Source organism: Arvicanthis niloticus, chromosome 25, assembly GCF_011762505.2.
Source record: "Arvicanthis niloticus isolate mArvNil1 chromosome 25, mArvNil1.pat.X, whole genome shotgun sequence".
NCBI classification, from domain to species: domain Eukaryota; kingdom Metazoa; phylum Chordata; class Mammalia; order Rodentia; family Muridae; genus Arvicanthis; species Arvicanthis niloticus.
Genome location: NC_133433.1, coordinates 34,950,552 through 34,975,484, shown reverse-complemented (window position 1 = coordinate 34,975,484; position 24,933 = coordinate 34,950,552). Strand labels below are relative to the sequence as shown.

The 24,933-nt window shown below is 41.7% G+C and overlaps 1 protein-coding gene and 1 pseudogene across 1 annotated transcript in view; both read right to left on the bottom strand.

The window, feature by feature from the left end:
• Positions 1-24,933, bottom strand: part of Cpa6 (carboxypeptidase A6) — a 298,053-nt gene that overhangs the window by 178,673 nt on the left and 94,447 nt on the right. Inside the window, exon 2 of the mRNA XM_076924371.1 lies at positions 16,772-16,847. Within this exon, the coding sequence (XP_076780486.1) occupies positions 16,772-16,847 (76 nt within the window). The remainder of the gene's footprint in view (positions 1-16,771; positions 16,848-24,933) is intronic.
• On the bottom strand, positions 18,726-20,005 carry LOC143438628 (solute carrier family 25 member 3 pseudogene; annotated as a pseudogene).

The following is a 24,933-nucleotide window of genomic DNA, read 5'->3' as shown; positions in this document are numbered from 1 at the left end:
TCTGGAACTCAGTAGAAGCCACTCTAAGAACATCTGGAACAGGAGGTTGCAGAAGTGGAAGCGTTCCATCTTAATCTCACTCGAGTCTTCTCTGCTCTCAATGTCTTATTTTTTACCTTAAAGTCTAGAAAACATGCTGCTTTGGTAGAACTCTGTTTCCTTTTCCTCAGCTTCTAAACTGAGCTCAGCTCTTGTTTAATGTGTCGTGTTTTGTATTATTTAATGATCCTAAAAACCAGTATGTCTACAATAAAAAAAGAAAATTATTTCTTGGTCATGTAACTGATAAACATGAGCATTTCTTGTGAACTTTCCCTGTATAATATTTCACATATCCAAGAAATGCCAACACCACCAAGCTTTCTTATTCCCTTGGCCTCTGATTTTTCAGTCATTCAGAAAGCAGCAAGAGGCATGGAGGGAGAGCCTCCATTCTTTAAGGTCTCATTTCAGAAATGAGTCATGTCTCTTAGTGGATATGTCCTGTTGGCTATGCTTAGTTAAAAAGCAACAACTAGACACTGGGGAGATTGTAAAAGGCAGTATTCAGGAAGGAAAGGGAAGAGAATGCATTGCATCACTAACAGTCTGCCCTATGAGTGGAGATCACTGTAGATCCCTAAGAACTTGGCACTCCCCCATCTCAGATGCCTGAGCTGTACACATATTCCCTCACTTCACTCCCATTCCACGTCATCACCGACTCCTCCCAGTGTTTGCCCTTGTGACTTTATGATTTTCCTTGAGTGGACTTACATTTCTGGTCTTTGAACTTCTTCCAATAACTGCTTGTGTATTAGCCGTTGATGCTATCGTCTAGCCTGAAGAATCTTCTCTAGTGAGCAGTGTTCAAAGATTTGTCGAAGAAAAGGGTCAGAAAACTAACTTTCAAGGCGTGCATATTTATACTACCATTAAGATTCATTCCACTTACAGTTCTGTTACATAAATTGTATTTATGCACATCATTAAAAAATAAATTATGCTAGTTGATCCCGAAGTCCTATAAATGTCACTATTTCTAATTTATTATGACCACCTTAATCAAGCATTCACTGGACTAATAAAAATTCTGATGATCCTCAAGAAAATTGGGGTGATTTTGCCATTCCAAAATCAGTTCTGTTCTTTGTTTACAGCTTGTAAATATTTCTTCCAGTGATTGCCAAATATTTACACTGAACAGTGAGCTCTATGATATGTAGAATTGCCTTTAGATTTGCTTAAGTACCAATTTCAAGTCCATCATCACTCTTCCTTTTCCAGTTTCTTAGTACATCCTCAGTTGTTTACTCATTCACCTTACAAACACAACTCTAAGACTTGCTGTCAGTCATTTAGCTATCCTGATATGTCACATACTTATGTGGACCAATCACATTGTTAAGCAAGGAAGAATTTAAAGGACTGGGCAGGAGACATGGCTAACAGCTGAGCGTCAACATTCCTTTCAGACAGTACTATGAAGGAAGCAACGTCTACCTGTGGCAATCCCTGGCTCCCTCCTGCCATTCATACTCAGTCTGTGTGAATTTCTCAGTGACCTTTCTTGCTCTCAACTGGACATCTGATAAATATTTCAGAGCAAACTTTTCCTTAAACCATGTTCAAAGGAATGCCATAAGTTGGAAAATTTTTCTGCAGAATGGAAAATGGAGCAGCTATTGTGTTTTCATCTATAAAACTGAGACATTAATTGCTGTAGCTCTTTACATTATGAGGGTTATATGAGATGATGTGTATTGGACAATTACAGAGTGCTTATCATATGGTAAGTGTGAATAGTGAAATTCCTTCTTTTTCCTTTTCTGATGGAAGAGAGATGGGCAAGGGTTCATGCTATATCATGACATGACAGAGAAACAGAAAGACTAGAAGGGACCCATGTAAGAGAACAGAATATCCCACTTTATAGTAGTCTGCTCTTAGAGCCAACTAGCCAATTGTGAGAACTACAGAAATCTTGCTTAATGACCTAATTGTATATTAAAGGACCTTTTATTGTAATTTCCCTGGAGGATCATACTTTAACATAAATTTAAAAGGCATAAACCTTGTTCAAATCAGAATTACTTTATATTGAAATTTCTTGTCAAATGAACAGCATAGTCAGGATTTCTTTTGCTTTGGGGAAAAAAAAAACCATGACCAAAAGCAATTTGGGGAGGATAGAGTCCACTTTCACACTGAAGTCCATGAGTAAAAGAATTCAAGCAGAAGCCATGTAGGAACACTACTTTTTGGCTTACTCCTCATTGCTTGCTCAGCCTGACTTCTTATACAACTCACAACCACCTCCCATGGACAGTATACCTTCCTCCCAGGATGCGCCCCCAACATCAATCACTAATTAAGAAAATGCACCACATTTTCTTAACCAACCTTGTTGAGGCCAATCTTGTGGAGGCATTTTTTCAATTAAGATTCCCTCTGCCTAAAATCCCAGCACTATGGAGGCTGAGGCAAGAGGCAGATCTCTGTGAGTCTAAGGCCAGCTGGTCTGCACAGAGAGGTCCTAAGAAGATCCCATTTCTTCTTATGGGTACACATACACGTGGCTTTCCAAGTCCTGATTATACTTTGGTGAAAGTTTTGACCCAATATCATTTGTTGACCTAATGTGTGGCTATCTATTCCGAGTCCAGCTCTGATACAGTAACTGAATTTCAGTTTTAGAAGAAACAATAATAGTAAAGAAAGGAGGAAGGCTATAAAACACATCTTATCTTCTCTTTGTTTAATCTATTTATTCCTTTCATGAAGACTCAGACTTGTTCTGTGTATCATCAAAAGGTTGTAACTGATGTGTTTATAAAAAGAGAGTGGGAATATTTTCTAGTGGATGTTTGGTGAGGTATGGGGGAAAGGGGTGCCTCTGCAGGCTTATGCTGAGGTATCCCTTCCCCCTGAGGGACCAGCCACAAGACAGTAGAATAGAGTTTATTTAGGGCATGGGGAGGGGAGTTAAGAGGGTAGTAGAGGCAGAGAGAGAGAGAGAGAGAGAGAGAGAGAGAGAGAGAGAGACAGAGACAGAGACAGAGACAGAGACAGAGACAGAGACAGAGAAAAAGAGAGTAGAGAAGTAGATGCCAGCCGTGAGCCCATGAAGAGAGAGGGGGGAAGGGGCAAGCGAACAGAGCAGGAGCAGGAAGGCAAGAGCAAGAGCAACAGACAGTGGAGGGGGCAAGCAGCTCCTCATATAGTGAGTCAGGTATACCTGGCTGTTGTCTGGTAACCGTTGGGTGGAGCTTAGATAATATGTTAACAGTAACTATCATAAAAAGGCTTAGCCTGGTACCATACATAGAGGTATCTTCCTCCTGTAACTCAGTATTGTCTCTCTAATGGGGAAAACAAATAAAGATTTGTGTTGTAGCATCTCGACTCCTCAGAATCCCTGCACTAAGTAAATATCTTTTTGTTGATTAGTTGTGCTACATGCTGTATACTGTCTCACTTCATCTTTTATAATAATATGCCACTGATCCTTAAATTACAGTCAACATCAAAAATGTAGAGAAACTGTGAGATACTAGGAAGACCACTGATGACCAGATAAACTAAAAAAACAAAACAAAAATCCCAAAATGTAATTATCAAGAAAATACCTTAGAAATGTTTGTGGGACCATGGAAATTTTAATCCCTCTACATTTATACAACTAAAAAAAAAATAGAATTGTAGAAAACAGGAAACTCATTTAATGAAGCAAATTCTTTGTGGTTGTAGATGATGAATATGTAAAAGCTGCTTTGAATTTTTTTAGAGCAGAAAACCACCACATATGTATTCCTAATAGCTATTTTTGTGTTCCAAGGAATGAGTTTGCTAATCAAGTAAGTCAAAGAATTAAACAGGTAAGATAGTTTTGATTATACAAAACCACAGATTGACTTCCAGGCAAGACACCTGAGCTCTGACTCTCAAATTCAAGTGCTCTGTTAATCAGCATTACTGTACTCACTGTTATTCAGTGCCCAAAGGCAAGAATCATAGAGAAGTTAAAGGCAGATTGTAAATCTCACAGGTGGCTTTCTCAGGAAACTTCTTATCCAGCTCTTGCAGAAATCCTACTTCCTCTATAAACTTTTCTTGGTAATTGAAGAAATGAACAATATTCTGTGCCTCATACCCCTGCCCATCACACGCTACCATTAATATATTGCTCTACCATTAGGAACTTATTTTTATTTGCAACTATATATATTTTTAAACCATGCTAACAATGTTCAGTCACATGTTTGCTCTTTATCATAATCCAAATTGATATTGTTGGTATTATAATTCCAGGCAAGTAGAAGGGAGAATGACTTATACTTGTTCACTCATTCAAGAAAATCTGGTTGAGTGCCTATTACAGCCAGGTGCTGGTGTGATAAAGATGAACCAGAGGTTGATCTTACCAAGGAAGTGTTAGCATTTTGTCTAAGCTCTGCCCCACAGTTACCTGGCAACAACCAGGTGTGCCTGACTCACTATAAAAAGGGCTGCTTTCCCCCTCTGCTCTTTTTTTGCTTTTGCCTTCTTGTTCTTGCTCTGTCCTCTTGCCCCTTCTCCACCTCTCTCCATCCCCCTCCGCCCTCTCTCCAAGTGCTCATAGCTGGCCTCTCCTCCTCCTCCCCGTCTCCTCTTCCTCTTCTTCCTCCTCCTTCTCCTCCTCCTTCTTTCTCTCTCTCTCTCTCTCTCTCTCTCTCTCTCTCTCTCTCTCTCTCTCTCTCTCTCTCTGTCTCTATTATCCTCTCAACTCCCTACCCCATGCTTGAATAAACTCTATTCTATCCTATACCATCATGTGGCTGGTCCCTCAGGGTGAAGGGATGCCTCAGTATGGGCCTGCAGAAGCATCCCCTTCTGCCACACCTGACTACACCTCCACTGAACATATTCTCTCTCCCCTTTATCTTTTTCTAAACACAACATTTAGTGCTGAGACTCGGACTTAGAAACTCTGCAGGTTTGTATCCCCCCTGCTACCCCATGGAGAGCCCATGTTTAGGGGAACTGGTAAGCTCCCTCTCCTCACTGGCCAGAGTAAACATCTCCATGGGCCTAGGGGAGAGTTCTTGAGGTTGGAGCTACCCCTGTGCTGCCCTTGAGGATGGAGACATTCAGTCTTTTCAAAGACCCTCATACTAGGACATTTCCCCTTGGGTGAGATTTCTTCTCTCCTCTGAGATGGCTCCGTTTTCACTGCTGAGAAATCCCAGGCTTGGGTAAACTTTTGTCTTTTGCTCAGGGCATGGGCCCAGTGATGACCTGGTGGTCTGGCCTGGATGTCCGGCTCTCTGTTTATTAATAGTATTCTCAGGACACTAGTAGTAATTAATAACCCTACTCTCACCTAACCAGTTGGTCTTCGTCACTTTGTCCCTATTTACTGGGATGTCCAGGTCTAATGCACAGTAAGCAGCAAGCAATATCTTTACATGGCCACTAAACTGGCATTCTAAACCAACTCTCTCACTAGCGTAGGCTAGCATAGATATAGCATAGGCTTCCCTCACCCCCTCGCTCTATCGCTTGCTCCCAGCCCACCCACTTGCTCACACTGTCCTCCCTCAATCCTGCTGCTTCATCCATGACCCACAGCAGGCCAGGTACCCGGGCATGCCACAGTACAGCCCGGATCCCTCGACTCTGTCGCGGCCACCATTGTGGCTCCTCACAATCTGTGCTCTTCAGGCTGCATACGTGTCCCATGCCCCTGGCCTGGTGCCTAACACATTTCATGTGCCTGTCTCTCGCTCTGCGGACTGGCCCAGGTTGGAAATGGAATGAGTCAAAATTCCCCAGCTCCCGCAGGAATCGGGCCATGAGCTTGCCAGACTGTGTGCCGTGACTGCCACACCTTGCCCATCCAAAGCCCAGAGCCGGTACAGCTCCGCTTTCCCATGCCTTCAGCCCTTTCTCACAGCCTGCCTGCCCACTCAGTTCGTGCCACAGGCCTAGACCTGTTTGGACACACTCACTTTCTGTTACCACAGTCTAATGCCACCGCTGCCAGCTCTCTCATATCTTTACATTCTGGTACACACCAACTCTACGCCAAGTGTTTCTCTACTAATACAAAATGTGTTTTTCTACACTACGCAACCTACCAAAGCTACTGAACAATTAAGGTGTTTGTTCCTATTTTGCTTTGGTAAGTGATTTTTGCTATTGCCACAAAATTATAGTGGGCTATATTTACTATATACATTCTCAAACAAATGATTAAACAAACCCAAGTGTTCTAACTCAGATATGACCAATAGACACAGCTCTCAATCTTGTCAGAGTCTGCTAATATATATTAATAGTTAAGCTTATGACAGACAGAATCTCCCAAAGCCCAAAAGTAACCCCCTACCCCGAAGTCTCAGAAGATATAGACACAGCTACAAGAGACTGCTTTGATTGTGATATGATAACCACTGAGAAACACTGGACAAAGTGGGGAGTCAAGTGCCTCGTATTGCCTAAAGTCAAGGTGGGTCATTTCCCATTTCACCATATCTATTCCATAGAGAAAACAAGCTCTCCATCTTCTGGGCTTGAAAACCAGACTGATTCCACCCAAGTTGCCATGGAGACCACATGGACCTGGGAACTGTTTGGACTATAAATGAATTCTTTCATTTTTAATTAATACATGACTCCTAGATTATAATTTACTCTTCCCCAGATTTCTGACTCCATTGACAGCTAAGGGAACTGTAGCTGGACAGCTAGAAAACAGACCTGGCTCCTTACCCTAAGGTACTCCACCACTATATTTACTCATTAATCAATTCATTAACTAGCTAAGACTGCCAGAGTTTTCACAGACTTTATGAAATAAGCTTTCACAGATACAAGCTTCCTTACCTAAACTTGGTTTCCATTGACAAAATGCTTCATATTTCTTTTTCTTGCTCTGCCACTGTCCTAACATTAGTCGAGTTCTTATAAATTTGCCTAACCTTAATGAAAACATTTCCATTATACAATCCAACTGTAGAATCACAAATTCCAATTTCAAGTTTTCTTTGATTTTTAACTAAATTTAAAATGTTTCTTGTTATGTATATTCAGTCTCCTAGACATAAGGGAAAAGCCCTCATTCCTTCTGCTCCACAAAAAGCTCATCTTAAAGACTGGTCATGTTGTTAACTCATGTTGTTATCTCTTTTGTAAACTTATAAACTACAGTAAAACCACTCAGATTTACCTCTCATGGACCAAATGGACTCCATCCAGATAAGTACATCTGCTAATAAATAGCCTAAAGTTCTTACTTACTACCTATTCCAGAGGGTCTGGGACTCACCCCCAAACACCAAGACCTAAGGGTTCAAATGTACATTAAAAAAATGTTCTTTCTCCCAAACGTACTTAATCATATGTGTGTGTGTGTGTGTGTGTGTGTGTGTGTGTGTGTGTGTGTCTGTGTGTGTGTTTCAGCATCTTGTCACGTCCAGGTGCTTACTAAATCCAGGACAGCTCCAGAGAAGCAACCTCCAGATGCTCCAATCTTCTCTCAAGACACAGATAATTCTACTGGACCTGTTCCTTCTGATCTATCCACAAATGGTTCCACAGACCCTGGACAGCAAGGAAACAGCCAACTGTCCTAAGACTGGACTAACATTCCCATACCCATTTACCTAGGTTTCCTAGAGACACATTGCCTCAGAGTTAGCAGGAAGCAGCTAAAATTCACGATGACCCTATTTCTGTTCCACCATCACCTTTCTCTAATTTTTTCTTTTTTAATTAAACCAAAATAGGGCAGTGTTAGCATTTTGTCTAAGCTCCACCCCACAGTTACCTGGCAACAGCCAGGTATGCCTGACTCACTATAAAAGGGGCTACTCGCCCCCTCCACTCTCTCTTGCTCTTTCCTTCTTGCTTCTGCTCTGTCCTTTAGCCCCTTCCTCTCTCTCTCACCATTTTCCTCCCCCATTTCTCTTCATGTGCTCATGGCCAGCATCTACTACTCCTCCTCCTTCTCTCTCTCTCTCTCTCTCTCTCTCTCTCTATCTCTATCTCTATCTCTATCTCTATCTCTATCTCTATCTCTTTTCTCTCTGCCTTTCTCTGACTCTACTACCCTCTCAACTTCTCCCCCCAACCCCATGCCCTGAACAAATTCTATAATATACTATACTGTTGTGTGCGTGGTCCTTCAGGGGAAGGAATACCTCAGCATGGGCTCACAGAGGCACCCCCTTTCCTGTATCTGACTACACAGCCACCAAAACTTATTCTTCATCTTTCTTTATCTTTTTATAAACATATGGAGAAGGGTAAAGCACAATCCTTTATTTTGGAAGACCTTCAGTCTGGTAAGGGAAATGAAGAAGAAGGAAAAAAAAAAAAAAAGGTCAGAGAAAGTAGGTAACTTAATGATATTCCTGCTACTAGTACATAAAGAGTCTGGATTCAAATGCAAGGAGTATTTCTGTGGGAGGTCTCAATGTTAACTGCTTTCCTCCTTTCTCCTATGTAAGACATCATGTAGTAGTCAAATGTCTATTCCTTTAGCCACTGGCACTTGTTCATAATGCTTGTTTGATGTTGGCCATTAGTGTAGAGGTCCATTTCTCCAACAGTGGTCCAGGGACCCACATCCTACTGATATCTAACCAACATTGACATTTAATACCAGCCAAGGTATGGGAAATGACTTCACATTTATCCAATAAGAAATACAGGACTTAAGTTAAGTCTTTGTAGCTATGGCTGATGTAGATACAAAGCCTGCTCTAATGTTATATGTCTAAGAAATGACATCAAAGTAGTCTGTACACTTGATAGAAATTTCAGTCACAGAAATCAAAGCTATCTATTGAAAGGTTACTTCAAGTCATGCATCATTGATCACATGTTACAGTCCACTAGAAATAGTATTGTTGAGAAGTTCACAATTAACAAAACACAAAATGCTGTCTCCAAAATTTAAGAACAAATATAAATGGTGCCCTATAATGACCTACAGAAATATGTATAGTATAAAAGACAAATTGAGAAGTAGTAAAGGCATCTCCTGAGCCATACCTGGACTGTGTTTCTGAATACATGATAGGTAAACTCCTTTTAGGATCCTTTCCTTGTACATGTTCACACAAATGTCATGTTTTATATCTGTGAGATCTGGTCAGTCTTTTGGGTGATCGCAGGTCGCAAACACATAGTAATATGGATGCTAGGGTACAGATATCCACAGAATCCAGTGCTCTGGAGATTCGCAGGAGAACCTGGTGCTCTTTAGCCTCAGCTTCAGAGATGAGTGGTATTCATCATATGGTCAACTTGAAAGAAGCAGTTGGCTGAGAAACTTAATTTAGTGCAGTAAGACTAGGTAGCGACAGATACCGAGAAATATCAGAGAGGCAGGCAGGTGTCATCTGGAAGAGCCAATCTGTCCCACCAAAGGATCTATGTGATGGATTGGTAGTTTTTTTTCTTGGCTATATGTTAAATATCCTAGAGTGTTTAACAAATACTAATAGCTGTGCATCATTTGAGCAAAGATTCAAAATCTCCGGCACTGGGCCAGATGTTAGCCCTGTATAAAATAGTTCCCAGAGCCAAGCATGATGGTGCATGACTGTACTTTCAGATACTTGGGGATTTGAGGCAGAAGGATTGTATGGGCTCTATACTGTGAACACAAAGCTAACTTGAAAAATTTAATGAGACTAGATCTCAAAACAAGATGAGATGTGTTAGGGATGAAGCTAGGCAAGAGAGTGTACCATCCATTCTTTGGTCCTAGATCAGTCTTTGGTACCTCAAAGAAAACAAAATCTTTATAGGGATTCTTTGTGTGGCTAGGGTTGTAAATTACTACTGTCAACCATGGGGGGAGGGGCACACAGACAATGTTAAGTAGAGGGAACTCATTAAGGATTTTATTTCCCCACAATGTTGGGAACAAGTGTGTGTGTGCGTGTGTGTGTGTGTGTGTGTGTGTGTGTGTGTGTGTGTGTGTGTGTGTGTGTGTGTGTGTGTGTGTGTGTGTGTGATAGCAACAGGCAGAGTATCTGGAAACTTTGTATATTTTGTTCTAAATTGGACCAGGGCCATCACTAGGGAAGTGCCAGTAAAGATAGACTGAAGCACCTGACAGCTTCCATCTGGGATTTGGAGCTTGGAATGTATATGGGATAGGAATGGATGGAGGATGGGTGGATTACAATAACCACAGATTTTTATCCTGTTTGCATTGGCATGGCGATCTTCTTTCCACTCTTTAAATCTGGTATTACCTTCTACTTTGGCAAATAGACCGTGGCAGAAGTGAAGTCTTGCTCTTGGGATTAGGGAATTTTCTGTTCTCTCTTTTCAGAGCCCAAAGGCTCCACAATAAATCACCTTGGATTAGCTATAGAGATAATGAGTTACATGCCCCACTTGTGCTTTTATCCCAGCCTTCAGCCTGCAGAGTACTGTAGAGTGAAAAATTATAAAGGCCATCTTATGAAATATGTGTAAATTTTTCTGTGCATGGGAGGCCGTGAGAGGTAAGGATTGTGTCCCTACCAAGATCATCTTCTATGTGACCCAGTTGGATCAACCTCTCTAACTCTTCTGTCAAGCACTTCAGAAAAGACAGTTTCTACTGACCAGCAAGAACATTTTAAAAACTAAACTCAAAACATCCAAAGTACCAAGTCTTCCAAATAGGAAGGAAACATGGTGTTGGCACCAGCCTGAGGTCATACAACCAACCTAGCTGCATCATTGGCAGTCTCTGGAGAAACCATAATCACCATCATCAGGATGCTGAGGAAAGTTTCTGCAAAAATGCTTCCAATGCACTCCTCCTTCGCAAACTATATTTTCTCTCACTATGCTGGTGCTGTTTGGTTTAATAATTGTGAACAGCCACAAAGAGGGAGAAAAATGTGAGCAGCATGTCAAGATCATATGCCTAGACTTGAATCCACAACCGCATTTGACAATTAGGTTATGGGGTACTTCTCTTTTTCAAATCTCACACCAGGAGAAGCAAACACATCTTACAAAACCTTTGACAGAAAAATGAAAAGCTGATTTTTTTTCTTCTGAAAGCCATCTTCAGCCAGAGCATCAATCAGTTCATGGCTGTTTAAGGCTACTGTGCTGGTTTCTTTTTGAGCTATCTCAGGTTCAGTAGCTTGGCTTTATTGTTGTTCCATTTCTGTAGGTCAGAAGTCTGGGCATGGTAAATCTGGAGTCTCTGCTCAGGGTGTTTCTAGGCTGAAATCAATGTATCAGCTTGTGCCAGGGACTCCTCTGGAGTGAAGAGTGCACTATTTTCACCAGTTTGGGTAAAATGTACTCCTTGAGGTTGTAGAAATGAGATCCTATGTTCCTTTTCATAGACAAGGATCACTCTCAACAACTATTAGTCACCAGATGGTCATGCCCAGTATTTGATTTCTTCCAGGGAGAAACGAGCCTGTCTGATGTTCTTTCCCATACCAGGTGGAGCTGAACATTTCACTTTTGAAGGGCTCACCTTATTGGGTCAGTGTCTCTTGAATACTCTCCCTACTTTACGATCAACTGATCTAGGAATGCAATTATACATACAAAGTTCATTTACAGAAATGCCTAGATTACTCTCTCTGGGTTACCTAGGAGGGGATGGTGACACACCTAAACCAAGAATCCTTGGGACAATCCTGGAATCCTCTTTCCCACAGTGACAAGTAGGAGATTTTATAATCATCTGGCCATGCATGTAACCCTAGCACTTGAGAGGCGAAAACAGAAAGATTGCCTATTAGAGGGAAGCTGAAACTATATGTAGAAAGACTATGTTTGGGCGAGAGTAGAGGTGCAGAAGGAGAGAAAAACAAAAAGTCAAGGATTAAAGAGAGAGGGGGAGGGAGAGGGAGAGGAGGAGGGGGGAAGAGAGAGGCAGACAAAAAAGAGGAGAGAAGAGAGAAAAAAGAAGAGAGACTGGAGAGGAGAGAAAAGAGAGAGGGAGAGGAGAAAAGAGAAAGGGGAAAGGGGAGAGGGGATAGAGAGACAGAGACTGATCTTGATTCTATAGCCAGACAATGAGTTTCTAATAAAGTTGAGATTCCATAATTCCCATGGAATGAGCTCTACCATCCATTTTTTTCCTCACAAGTTTTCCAGTTGATAAAACCATCTAGTTGGATGTTTGAATTTATAAACTTCCGGCAATTACATGGGTTCTAAAGTTCCTATGACCCATCTGTATGACTTTCAGTGCACTCGTGAATATTGGAGAATATATCTGTTCACTACAGCACAGAATTATAAAATTGGGGTGAGGAGGACCTACACTCCAGATAACAATGCCAACACATCCCTGGATGGAGCCTTCCTCATGAAAAATATAGCTTTCCAGGATGGGATCTCCAGACTCTTAGTACCACTGTCAATGACATCTGACTGACCAACTGATACCTTTGAGTTTGTGCTCCAGTGTAAAAAACAGGTGACCAAGTCTTGAGCCGACAAAACAATTTCTTGTCCTGTCCTATCCCACCCTATCTCTGATGAGGACTCTGGAAACAGAGCTATCATTTATTTTCTTTCAGCAGGGATACACCGATTGCATAGGAGACATGACACTTTGTGGCCTCACATGAAGGTACTTCTCTTCTTTCACAGCACAGAGAACTGGTAAGGAACTGCAGGCAGAACAAGGTGTTTGGATTCTAATTTTGCTCACCTGAAAACTGGTCCTCTTCCATCATAACTGGATTTAAGTCATGGTTATGGTCTTAATTAACAATTTAATTGGCTAGTGCTTTCTCAATTCAGTTCTCTGGGGGCATGGTTTTCTGTTTAACTTTCTTGTTTCAATTCTTCAGCAAAACTATAAAATTTAATTAGGAAAGCAAGCAGCTTTGTGATAGCAGTCCTATGTCTAATTAGCTATGTGTTGACCATAGTTCTCAGATTCCATTCAATATTGTATGCACATTTTACATTTGATCATGTTTCAGATAAGGCATTGTGAATTTACAGCCTAAGCACGTCAATGAATCACATTTCATTTTCCCTAAGAGCCTTGGTTATAGCCAGAGAAACCAGAAAAATTAACTTAGAGCTGTGGCAGAGGAGAATGAGAGAAAAAAGGCAGGATGTAGGTAGTTACTGTACTACATGTCTGTTTTCTATTGCTGGGATAAATCAACATCAGCTTAGCTGTTTCAAACAAAGCCCACTTATCTCACAGTCCGGCAGATCAGTGGTCCAGGCCCAGCTGACTGGATTTTCTTCAGGATCTCAAGGGACTAAAATCAAAGCATCCTGAAGGGATGGGGTATATTCTCATTTGGGCAGTAGTATCCTGCAATCTGTAGGACTGATGCCTCTATTTCATTGCTCAGCAGGGGATCCTCATATCCCAGAGACCACTGTCATTCTTGGTTTGAGACTCCCAAGAATGGCTCTCAGCATGGCAGTTTGTGAACATTCCTCTGACCTCTTCCTCTGTGAACAGCTGGAGAAAAACTCTTTGCTTCTGAAGATTCCTTTGATTTGCTCAGGCCCACCCCAGATAGTCTTCCTCTGCTCTATATTGTAATGTCACCAAGGGGACACTTATCCCATCCTAGTCAGAAGGAAGCTATTCTGCAGGGCAGGATCAGACAGACAGAGAAATCTAGACTATATTAGAATTCTGTCAATTGCATGTTACTCTAGGAAAAAGGGACAATATTCTTCTTGGCCACTCTTCCTCTTTTCCCCAAGAGCACTGCATAAGTGCAAGGTGTTTGCTGTGACCCTGATTCTGGCCTATGAGCTTCAGGGCGCAGAAGATGACAGACAGTCAATTCTTTTTTTTTCTCCCTACAGACTGCTTTCTCTAGTTGGCTGGAATTTCTGCTCTCTACAGTGAGAAAGGATCACTTGGTAAAATAATTCAAATAATTTAAGGTGACATCAAGGTAGGAGGATGCCTCTAGGGAGAAAGTTATCTAAGTTCAATACCTCAAATTCTAGTTCAGGAAAACTACCTCACTTGAGAAAGGAAATGAAGATATGTAGAGAAGAGACTCAACAGAGCAGTCTGACATGATGTCTTTAGAAGGTCCTGTTTACGTAGCTTTCCTAAGGCTGGTATCTGGGAACAGAGATTTTCAGAGGGCTCTTGGCATTGCCACAGAGAAGAGCAACTCAGTGTGCCTGTGCTGTTTGTGTAAATAATATGGTTCATGCCAAATACCTGGCTTTCCTCTCAGAATCTAGAATTTTGCTATGTATTAGGAAAAACATGAAATAATCAGGTCCCCATAAGAACTACTGGCACCAAGTCTCTTGTGAGCTTCCTTGGCAGCCACTTTTGTAGATGTGCTGTCACAGCCCATTGCTGTGGGAATTAGGCATGTGTGACATCACTAAGAAAGACCTTGGGGGGCTGTGGCTGGAGTCCCCTGGGCTGATTCATGTACTGTTCCCCTCTGCAACTCTGCTTCCTATTTTCACAGTGTACGTCACAGCTGTGAGCAGACTTTCACGATGAGTCACATGAGGCCTCATGAAAACCACTGAGTCCCTGATACCATTCCTTGCTGCAGCTCTTTCACCGGTCTTTTAATTGGCCTCTAAGCTCCTGTAGCAACAAGACATCTTCTCCCAGGCTGACCTCTTCCTTAAGGACTAAATGAATACAATTTTAAGAATATTTTTCTGTAACCGTTGCATACAAGTTTCCTCTGAGATTGAAGAATTTCATCCTGCAGGAAAGGGCTTGAAGCCAGAAGGTAAACTGCTCAAAATAGGAAGTCGCAGAAATTGACCAGATTCATCAGGCCCATCCCTCCAAGAGTAAGCAATAAATGTCTCTGAGGATCAGTCTCAGACATTCCAAGCTGCAAAGAAGACTCTGAGAGAAGCCGAGCTGCAGAAGCCAGCCAAGCTGCCTCTAATAGGTTTAGAGCAGTTGGGTCACTTGGAAAGGACACCGTCCAATCCATTGAGCTGCCTGCAGGCTGTGCAGTGTGCTCCAGGTTCCTCGCCTTTTTTTTTTTCTTTCTGTGAATTGTTACTCATGCTAGGATGGGCTTTGGTGATACAACTGTCTTTGAGTCATTTCTGCTTCTCTAAGTGACTGCTCACTAATGCTCCTGTAAATAACCTAAAAAAAAACTTGGTTCACCAAGTTGGTGGTATCTGTGCCTTGGTCTGTCATGGATTTCCTATACCTGGGGGTGAGTACATATACATACATGTTGTATCTCCCCAGGAAATGTCTTGTTACACAACAATAACCATTTATGTAAAAGTACACAGTATACATGGGTGGCCATCTGTGCCAGTGGCCTTCTGGGGTTCAATGGTATTTTGTGAAGCATTTGTATTATGTTTGTTAATGGCAAGTGATCATCACACATATGAGTGTGCTATCTAATTTACATTTTTGGTTTTTTCCATGTTAGAGATTGATCCAAGTGTTCTATGTGTGCTGGGAAAGCCGCTCCTGACCTAGATCCCCAGTCTTCATTTTTTTTTTTTCTTATATAATTTAAGGCCTATCATATACATTGACTGACATCATGGAGACAACCCTTTTGTTCCCAGTATTTGATTCAGATTAGCTGTTTTCTCAAACAGAAGTCAGGGTGATCTCACTCTCCCTGTGCTGTATTTAAACTTGATGGGGTGGAGATGGAAAGGACTACTTGAATTTTCTTTCTGTGTTGGAATGCTTAGCTCCCTGGTGGGATGTTTGGGAAGTGTCTGGTTATTAGAGCCCAGAAGAACATTGCCAGGCAGATAGTCCTGGCCTACTGCTGAGGGCTAACCTCAGCACCCCAGGGAAGGCCCCTCAAGGGGAGGAATGTTAGACAAGTCTTTCTGGGGTTGGGTAAAACCATCATCATTCGCAGGAGGTCAAGAGATAGCATTACTTAAATTGGGGTCAGAAAAGAAGGGGGGAAAAGAGATCAATGACCTCGGAGTTCAAAGGCCCATCAGCAAATAAGTGCAATATTTACAAGGAAGATGTCAAGTAGAAGAACCAAGCCAGCCATGAAAGATCAAAGGCCTGGTAATGACAAACATCCACGTTGAAGGTGTCCTCCTCCCACATCATCTAACACCAGCATCACCTAAAGAAAACATTACTGTCCCTTGTTAAAGATGAACAAGGTCCTCTGGCAATCTGCTTTGCCATTCTTTAGAATGAAGCCTCAAATACCACATTTTCATGAATAGGCCTATTTCAGCCCCATGGAGGGGAGTTAATAGCCACACCTCTCACCTTAAGTTCTTAGCTGAAGCTGATAACTTAGCAGGGAGAAAATAGACTATCATTCCAAATCCATACAACCATCAGAGTGTGAATGAGCAGCACCTTCAACCTTTGCTGAGAAAACCTTCAAAGTACAGCAGTGTTAATGACTGACTTCTTGGTTCATCTTTCCCAGCATATTTCCATTTAAAAAATCTGAATCCAAACAAGAAGGTAGGCATGCTTTAGGAAGATTTCAAAAAGGAAAAGTGGAGTTCTGAAAACTGTCAATCAAATTCACAACTCCAAAGAAAACATTGACTATTTACCACTTCTAGAATATTCCAGATGCTCATTGGGAACACAACAGTATTCAAAAAGCATTCGTTCTACCTGGCAGATGTATAGTCAGTGAACTCATATATGAATGGTGTGTGGAATAATTTACATTTTGTTAGAATTCCACTCTCTTGTAAATGCTCCCCACACTGCCTCTTTACCTGCTTCCTCTGGCTAATTATTCTCATTATTCGAACCCAGTTTCAACTCCAAGTCAGCAAACACGCCACAGGCTTGACCACAGGACAGTGCAAGCTCTGTTACCTTAAGTTGGTGGTATATGTTCTTTAGTGCAAGTGCTTCCTCTTCGGATTTGGGGATGAGTCTTATTACTTTATCACTGCAAAAGAGGGGGGAAGGTAGGAGTTATTATTCAGGAGTAAAGATAGACATTTTTTCCCTTTGCGCCCCCCCTTTTTTTTTCAGAATCAAGAAGAGTGTACTTGACATATTGCCAATAGTATGTTATGGCAGGTATGGCATAACAAGAAATGCCTGTTAGTCTTTTTTTTTTTTTTTTTTTTTTTTTTTTTTTTACCTTTAAAGACACTCCCTGTGCTTTTATTAAAAGCAGTACAGCTATTCGTTGACCCGTAAGTATTGAAAGCAGTTATTGGTATCCGCTGATTGCTTGCAGCCTCTTTCTTGGTCTGAATCATCGGCAGTATGTCATCAGGGTTGGAAGATATAAGCTTGCATATTATATCTCTGCTTTCCCTTTAGAATGGATGGCAGTGTCGGAGATGAGATAAGACTAATGGGGAGGCATCAGCCCGCTGGGTGATGGATCTTAGCTCTGTGTGTTCACTTCCAATCCTTTAGCTTTGCCTGTCCAATGATCTCATCACACCTTCTTCAGGTCTATGAGTGGAAAGCCTTCTTGGCTTGCTGACAATCACTTAGCATGCTTTGAGCAGCCTTACTCTAATGCAGCCTCGTGCTTCGGTTTTTCTCAAAACCACCCCACATGACCTCACAGTACCAATGTCACAGAATCCATATGAAAGAAAGCAGATGGGAACACTGTCGAGTCAGTATAAAACAATGCAAACTATCACTGTGGGACTTAAGCTTGAGAATGCAGCTTTCCTTTCTGCTTCCGATGCCTCTGACCTATGTTTTTCCAGATTCATCAGACCCTGGCCTCTCCCACCTGACCCAACACAAATCTTGGCAGCAATAGGCAACTCAGCTGGGTGCTATGGCTTTTCTGATGGATGGATCACATGACAGCTTGCTGAGAAACAGCTCCATCTGGGGCCCTGTCAGCTCCTCAAGCGTGCAGAGGAAGCAATCTGGAGCTGCTTTACAGCCACAAGGAGGGTGGTTTTTTTTTTTTTTTTTTTTTTAGTTTTTTTTTCTTTTAGATGGATAAGTCAACCTGGCATGGCAACTGGTTCTTCTTTTGAGAGTCCACGACATAAAAAGCCCACTACCCCTGGGATAATTTAACTCTGAAAATGGTAGCTGAAATCCAGCATTGCCATTCTTCTATTCTAACAGAATAGTTACTTTATTCTAGCCTTTATAAATTCTCAAATACAGCCTTGGAGATGTGTTTATTGTTACTTGCACATCAAAGAACAGAGAGCAAAGGATGCTACCCAGGGAAGGCGACAGAAGGTAGCGTGCTCTCTGCAAACCAGTGAGATATGTGAGGGAGTAATCAGTAACCAAAATCCAACAAGAGCTCTTTCTCCAGCGAGATCCACATGGCCCCAAGTGCCCTCATTTGTTTCACCAAACAAAAAGCTTATTCTTTCTGAATCTGATAGGCAGTATTTTTCTGGAGCAGGAGCCATAATTTGGTACCATAAACAGGGAGGCTTTATGTAGTGGGAGATAACTTAAATCTCCAACCCAAATATGACCGGTCAATGAAAACACAACTCAGTAATTATGAATATATCCCTCTACACTACTCTGTTCCCCAGCTATGAGACCCTTATAACTCGAGGATTTTCCAGACCCTGAATCTGTCTGTCCTTCTACCTCCTGCTTCCCAGGTGCCTCTCCTTCATCATCTTCCTCCATTGTCTTCCTCCAGTCCTCCCCTCTGCTCTCTTCCACCAACCTTTATTTCTCCACCTCCCCTTCTTCTGCTTAATCACTGGCTCTGAAAGGTCCGGGACTCCCCCAAAAGGGGTCCACTTAAGTCACAGGATAACACGCACCCAAAGGACACACGAGAGACCGTCTTGCTGTAAAATACATGAGGTGGTTTATTTAGCAGTAAGTTTGAAACTCTTGCTTTAAGCAAGGGTACTACAGTAATTATATCAGGAACAGACATTTCCTACACTGTCAAATATATAAAAGTTCCTTTGCACTTTCAACACTGATCAACAAGCAGATTCAGTCCATGTTACTTTGATGTATCTACTCAGTTAACCCAAGCTTCTTCTTCAGAGACTCTGGCATCTCAGGTGGAGGAGGGCGAGGGAGCCTGAAGTAGACCTTCACGGAGTCATAGATGAACCACTGTAGTGCAGTCAGGGTGCCAATCATGATGATTCGGGCGAAGAGCCCCTTCCACACACCTCTAAACCCAAGCCTCTGCAGGACCTGGGACGCAGTGCTGCCTTTCTCTTTATTCAGCACAGAGACCACAGAGTCAGCAGGGTGGGAGACAATTGCACAGAAGACTCCAGCTATGTAACCTGCCACAAATGTCACAACCAGCTGCTCTGCCTTCGTACATTCACTTCGGGGCTTAGGAACCACAAATTTGTACAAAGCTTCCACAGTACGTTCAAAGCAGGCAAACTTCATCATGGTGTACGGGATCTGTCTCATCCACAGAGGAGCAACGCCCTTGTAGAACGCATTTAAGCCTTCTTCTTTATACATTTTGGGAACAGCTTCTCTCAATGTGTCGGCATAGCCAGGCTGGGTTTGAATTCGAACTTTAGCAGCTTCCATAGGAGCCAGAGCAATGTCAGCAAAGAATTCAGCACTGGCAGAAGCAGCTAAATACAGTGATGTGCGCCACAAATAGGTGTTCTCCTCACCAAGTATGTTGCTATATAAGGCTTTAAAGACTTCATAAAAGCCGAATTTGCAGAGCCCTTGCATGGAATAGCCAATCAAAGTTGGGGCCCATCCTTTAGCCAAACCACGAACACCATCTTCTTTCAGTGTAATAGAGAATCCATTAAATATGCCCTTGTACTTCTGAGGGTCCACCTGCATGCGGCATTTTACTAAATCCAGAGGAACAACAGCAGTGTGTGTCAGCCCACAACTTAAGACCCCACCAAAGCCACACAGTGCATAATACTTCATGGAGCCAAATTCACAACTGTACTCTTCCACGGCGGCGGCGGCCAGGTGGCGGGAACGCCGGGGCGGACCCGGGGGGCTGCGGGGACCCGACAGGCCATCGTGCACCAGCTGCAGGTGTGGCGCGTTGAAGGGGTTCGCCCGGGCCAGGTGCGCTACGGACGAGAACATCCTTCTAAGATGGCGAACACCCAACCGCTCGCTGGGCAAATTAAGCTGGGCAGAAGGTTCACTAGCAGGAAAGGGGAATTAGTATCAAAATACAAGGCCAGGGCTATTCACAACAACTCTAGGTTTTGAGTTTAGAGAAAAATACAGCTGGATATAACTATCTCAGAAGATGACCTGAAGGATTTTCCTGTGTGTGTGCATGTGCGTGTGCCTGTGTGTGTGCGTGTGCGTGCGCGTGCGCGCGCGTGTGTGTGTGTGTGTGTGTGTGTGTGTGTGTGTGTGTGTGTGTGTGTCTGGGCTACGGCTACTTGCTGCACACCCTTGACCACATTGCTTAAACATTTAGAGCCAACTGTTTCTAGTCCTTTAACCAAGACAAACACCAATGTCTTACTGCTTAACAATTTTATGAAAATTATTTCATAACGATTCCCTTAGGTGCCAGGCCCAGAGTGTGCCAGGGAGTCAGTATTTCTGCTTATTCATTCCTACTCCCAGTGAGTTATACCTGGGAAAAGCCCTGCCTTCGGGATTATAGGACCCCAAAGCATCACACCTGCTATCATTGCCAGAATAGAAAGATGGCTTCTTGTCTTTTAATTTGAGCTTATTATTTGTTCTTTTCTCAGGCTGCACTTCAGCAAGGCATCAATTCATCCTGTCATTTCCAACAACAGTCACTTGGGGACACTGGGCACTTTATAATGACTTCAGAGAAAATCCTATAGAGGTTTTCTTTTGCTATTGATTTAAACCACATGTTCAGTTTTTCGATATTCCAGAAAAATACAACCTAACTTGGTATAGTATAGGATTTTCCATGGCTGCCTTTCATAAGATATCAGAATAAATGATTGTGATGAGGTTTGGGTGCCCTTCCGGACTCAGTCACTCCCCTCCTCCCATGTCAGGACCCAGTGGTTAGGCTGAGAATTAATTCCTCAATGTAGCAGGGCTGGGAGATGCAGCTAAATGGAGTGTCTGAGTCAACCAGGGGAATGGAACCTCTAGCAATGAATGGATGGTGGTTTTCTCTTGGGAATGGGCCAGTTAATGAGATTGTTCTGCCTCCTTTTCCACATGTGCATGCTTGTCCTTCTGCTATTCTGCCATGGAGGGAACAACAAAAAGTCCTTGCCAGACACTGACCCTGTGTCACCACCTGACCTTGTACTTTTAAGCCTTTAAAACTATGAGCCAAATACATCTTTTTTGTTCATAAATAGCCCCAAGTCTCAGGTGTTCTGCTAGAGCAACAGAAAGCACACTAAGACATAGGTCTTGCATGGTTCCAAGGGACTCTGCTTAATCTGGGAATGGGCATGTATTATAAATTGACCTAGTCAGGCAGAAAGTAAGGATTAATGGGAGTGGGAGAGAGTCATTTTCTTGTTGAAAGTAAACAAGGAAATGTATCACCCTGATTGCGACTACCAACCTACAATCATGAAGGCAGATGCCTGGGGTAAAGCAGTTTCCTGTCTTTTTCACTGTAATGTGGGCAACTGCATATAGGCTCAGAGAGAACCTGGGTCTGCAATGGCCTAGTTGACTCTACCAACTTTTAAGCCTTTTTCCCCCCTATGTGTTGTAGTATGCAATATAAATTTTCTTACAGTGTAGGCCAGGTTGAGTCTGACTTTCTTTCCTCCTAACCAAACATATCTTGCTCAATGACAGTATTTTTACATAATTTATCTATCTTTAGAGAGATGACAAAAGCCATCAAATTCAAATTTTCACAGGTGGGATTAGACATTCTTGAGTTTTTACCTAAGTACTCCTCTCTAAAACATACCTTTAAATTGGGTGGCAACTTAAATTGTGTGTGCATTCAGAAGGAAAGCTTCGGGGTGTCCCAGTGCTGAGATTCATTTCATAGTCACATGGAGAACAAGATGATTTCAAACATTTGCCAAAATGTCTGAAATCTTTTATCTCACAGAAAAGTTAACATTAGCATGGCCACTGACTTAAAAATTCTCATCCCTAAGTATTAAAAAAAAAATCAATCTGTTAGGTAATTCCTTTAAGAAAAAATTGCTGTTCCCTCACACGGTCATGCTATGGCCTATTTGGCTCTGAGAGCTGCATTTCCTTTGTTGAGAGACTGTTCTTGATGTACATGAAAAATTTCATTTAAGGCAGTAAATAAGGAACAACACAGTTGGGCAGACTCGGGGCACTAAATAGATACACTCTCTTTTGCTCATGGTTTATAGTTCCGATATAAAGTACTCAGCGCATGAGAAATCACCCTGTGGCAGGTTGCTTGGGACATGAAGATTTAGACTTTGCTTTTAGATTAAAGTTAGGCAGAAGTGATGACTATGTTTTTTGCAGTTGTTTTAAAAACACAGAGAAAGAAAAGCACAGAGTTTCCGAAAGACTCATGGATGTACTTTATTACAGACATTTTCTCAAATGGTTACATGTCTACCATGGTATTGTATCTGTAATAGATGGTCAATAAACATTTGCTGAATTAAATAGAAATTTGACTTCTTGTAAGCCACATCATCTTTTCAATACCTTGAATTTGGTTTCCATTGAAAGCTTTGAAAGAATCTTTTTTCTCTTAATAGCATACATCAGAAGAAAAAGATGTAATCCTGCCATTAAATTAAGTGAGATACTGTCTTCATTATGTCTTTGAGAGTTGCTGAAGGTTTTGTCAAATCAGGATATTGTTCTTTCTTTCAGTCATTTTTTTTGTAGCATTTAAAAATGAGACCCCCCCAACCAGAGAAAATTATTACCAAGACAGAGAGCAAGCCAGTTATCCTAACTGTCCATGCAGCAATTATCCTATTCAAAAGAGGAAATAGAAAATTATAAAGGAAGGATTTCCAAAGTATGTATTTTAGTTGTTTATTTGTGACATAAATCATACTCCATGATACTATTGTATATGATATATATGATGTATAAGGCAGTAGGTAGTCAATGTTTTATGAATTACAGAGAAACTATATTAGAATTTAGCTTGAGTAATTAGAGAAGGCCATATGAATGAATTTTGATAATTAAACTAAAAAGACTTAGGACCCTAAGCAACTGTGTGAAAGTATTCTTTTGAATGGAGGTTCCTTGTGGTCCGTTCCTATGCCCCTTATGGGAGACATTCATTAGTAGGTTTCAAAGTGATGCCTACTAATGAATTATACATGAGGGGTTATAAGTGGTTTCAGTTAAGAGAAAATGCTTCATCTAAGCTAGAAGACTACATGGCAATTTACACATTCACATAGAGCCAGCCTGAAGATTAGCCATGTTGGCTACAGCTAAGAGAGTTACAAGACTAAGTCCTGTTCCTGCTGGCCTTCCATCTTGCTATGTTATGATTTCTCCTGATTTCTGGATTCTTCCCTTTTGTGGTGCTAGAACCAAATTAGTGGCTTGGTCAAACTGGAAAAAATACTAAGCTCAATCCTCAGCTTGTCTTACCTATTAAGAATGTCTTCTTTTGGCCACATTATCTCTCTCTCTGTGTGTGTGTGTGTGTGTTTGTGTGTGTGTGTGTGTGTGTGTGTGTGGTGTGTATCTTGCTTTTAATTTTACAACAGGGTCTCACAGAAGACTTTGGATTAGACTTAAGAGCAATTCTGGAACAGTTAGGCTCTTCTGACTTTTGGGGTAGACTCCTGTCATTCCCTATTTGGAGATGGATTTTTACCATGGGGGACCAGGAACAGCATGCCATAGTTTAGATCTTCAATGTCTCCCTGAAGCCCCAGGTGTTAAATCATAATCTCTGCCTTGGCATTATTTGGAAGTGATGAAAATAAGATATTGGACTTAGAAGGTGATCTTAAGTCTTCCATCGTCATTGTCTTTGAAGGGATAAAGAGATGCTAGACCACAGATCTTTTTCTCTTTCTAGTCCTGAGGTGAGCAGTTTTTCACTTCCATTTGTTTTCATGGTGATGCACTGCCTTGCCTCTGGATCAAAGTTGGGGCCAAAACTTTGGTTAAAAAAAACACTTTTCTTCATCATTTGAATATGTCAAACATTTTGTTATAGTAAGGTAAGATAATTCACACTGATGGAAAAACCTATACCAATGTGTACCATTGAGTGAGTGATGTGTGTATGATATGTACCATTGAGCGAGGTGTGGGGTTAGAATAATTTATGCTTAGGGATACAGTTTCTCTCATCTATCAACAAAATTTCTAGCTCTTGAAGGCTTGAAGGCAAGTCTTACAATAGTTAAACCAGAGAGAAGTGTTAAAAAAAAGATGCTGAATTTGGTGTTCATTTCATGCAAGGAGCAAACTTCTGGCTTAGCTCTGTATACAGCTTGATTGTGGCTCTTAGATTTCAGGTAAAGGAAGAGATGCGTTTGGGTAAGCTATGAGTTATCATGGTGTGAACTGGAAGATGAGGGCAGCTTTCCTGATCGAAAGAAAGTAAGTCTGACTTGGTAGAATGGTTTCACAGTCGAGTTTACCTTTGCCAACCAAGTGACATAATACAAGGTGTCCTAAATGAGTACTGTATCTCTTGCTCCAAGATTGTGTTAGTCTAGCTTCTCATCACTGTAGCAGACACCTGAGAAAAACAGTTTAAAGCAGGTGAGATGTATTTGGCTCAGGTTACATCAATTTTAGTCTGTGGTTTCCTGGATCTATCACTTTGGGCCCGGAGTAAGGTACAGGAGGCAGAGAATTATATCCTTCAAGAATCCTGCCTAGCAACCTTCTCTCTAACCCCTACAGTTTTACCCCGAATTAATTTATATAAGTTAACTAAGATAGCAATTTATAGGGAGGGGAATTTATTTTGGCCCATGATTTCAGAGGTTTAAATTCCTTTTTTTTGTATTGATCTGCCCCAGCCAGCAAGGCTAAGTCTTCTCAAAGCAAAGGAAATGCCAAGGATCTCAACAGGGCAATCAGGTGACTTGAGGCTTTTGAGATCAAGCATAGTATAAACAAAGTACTTCTCATTTCCTTTATTAAACCAAGCA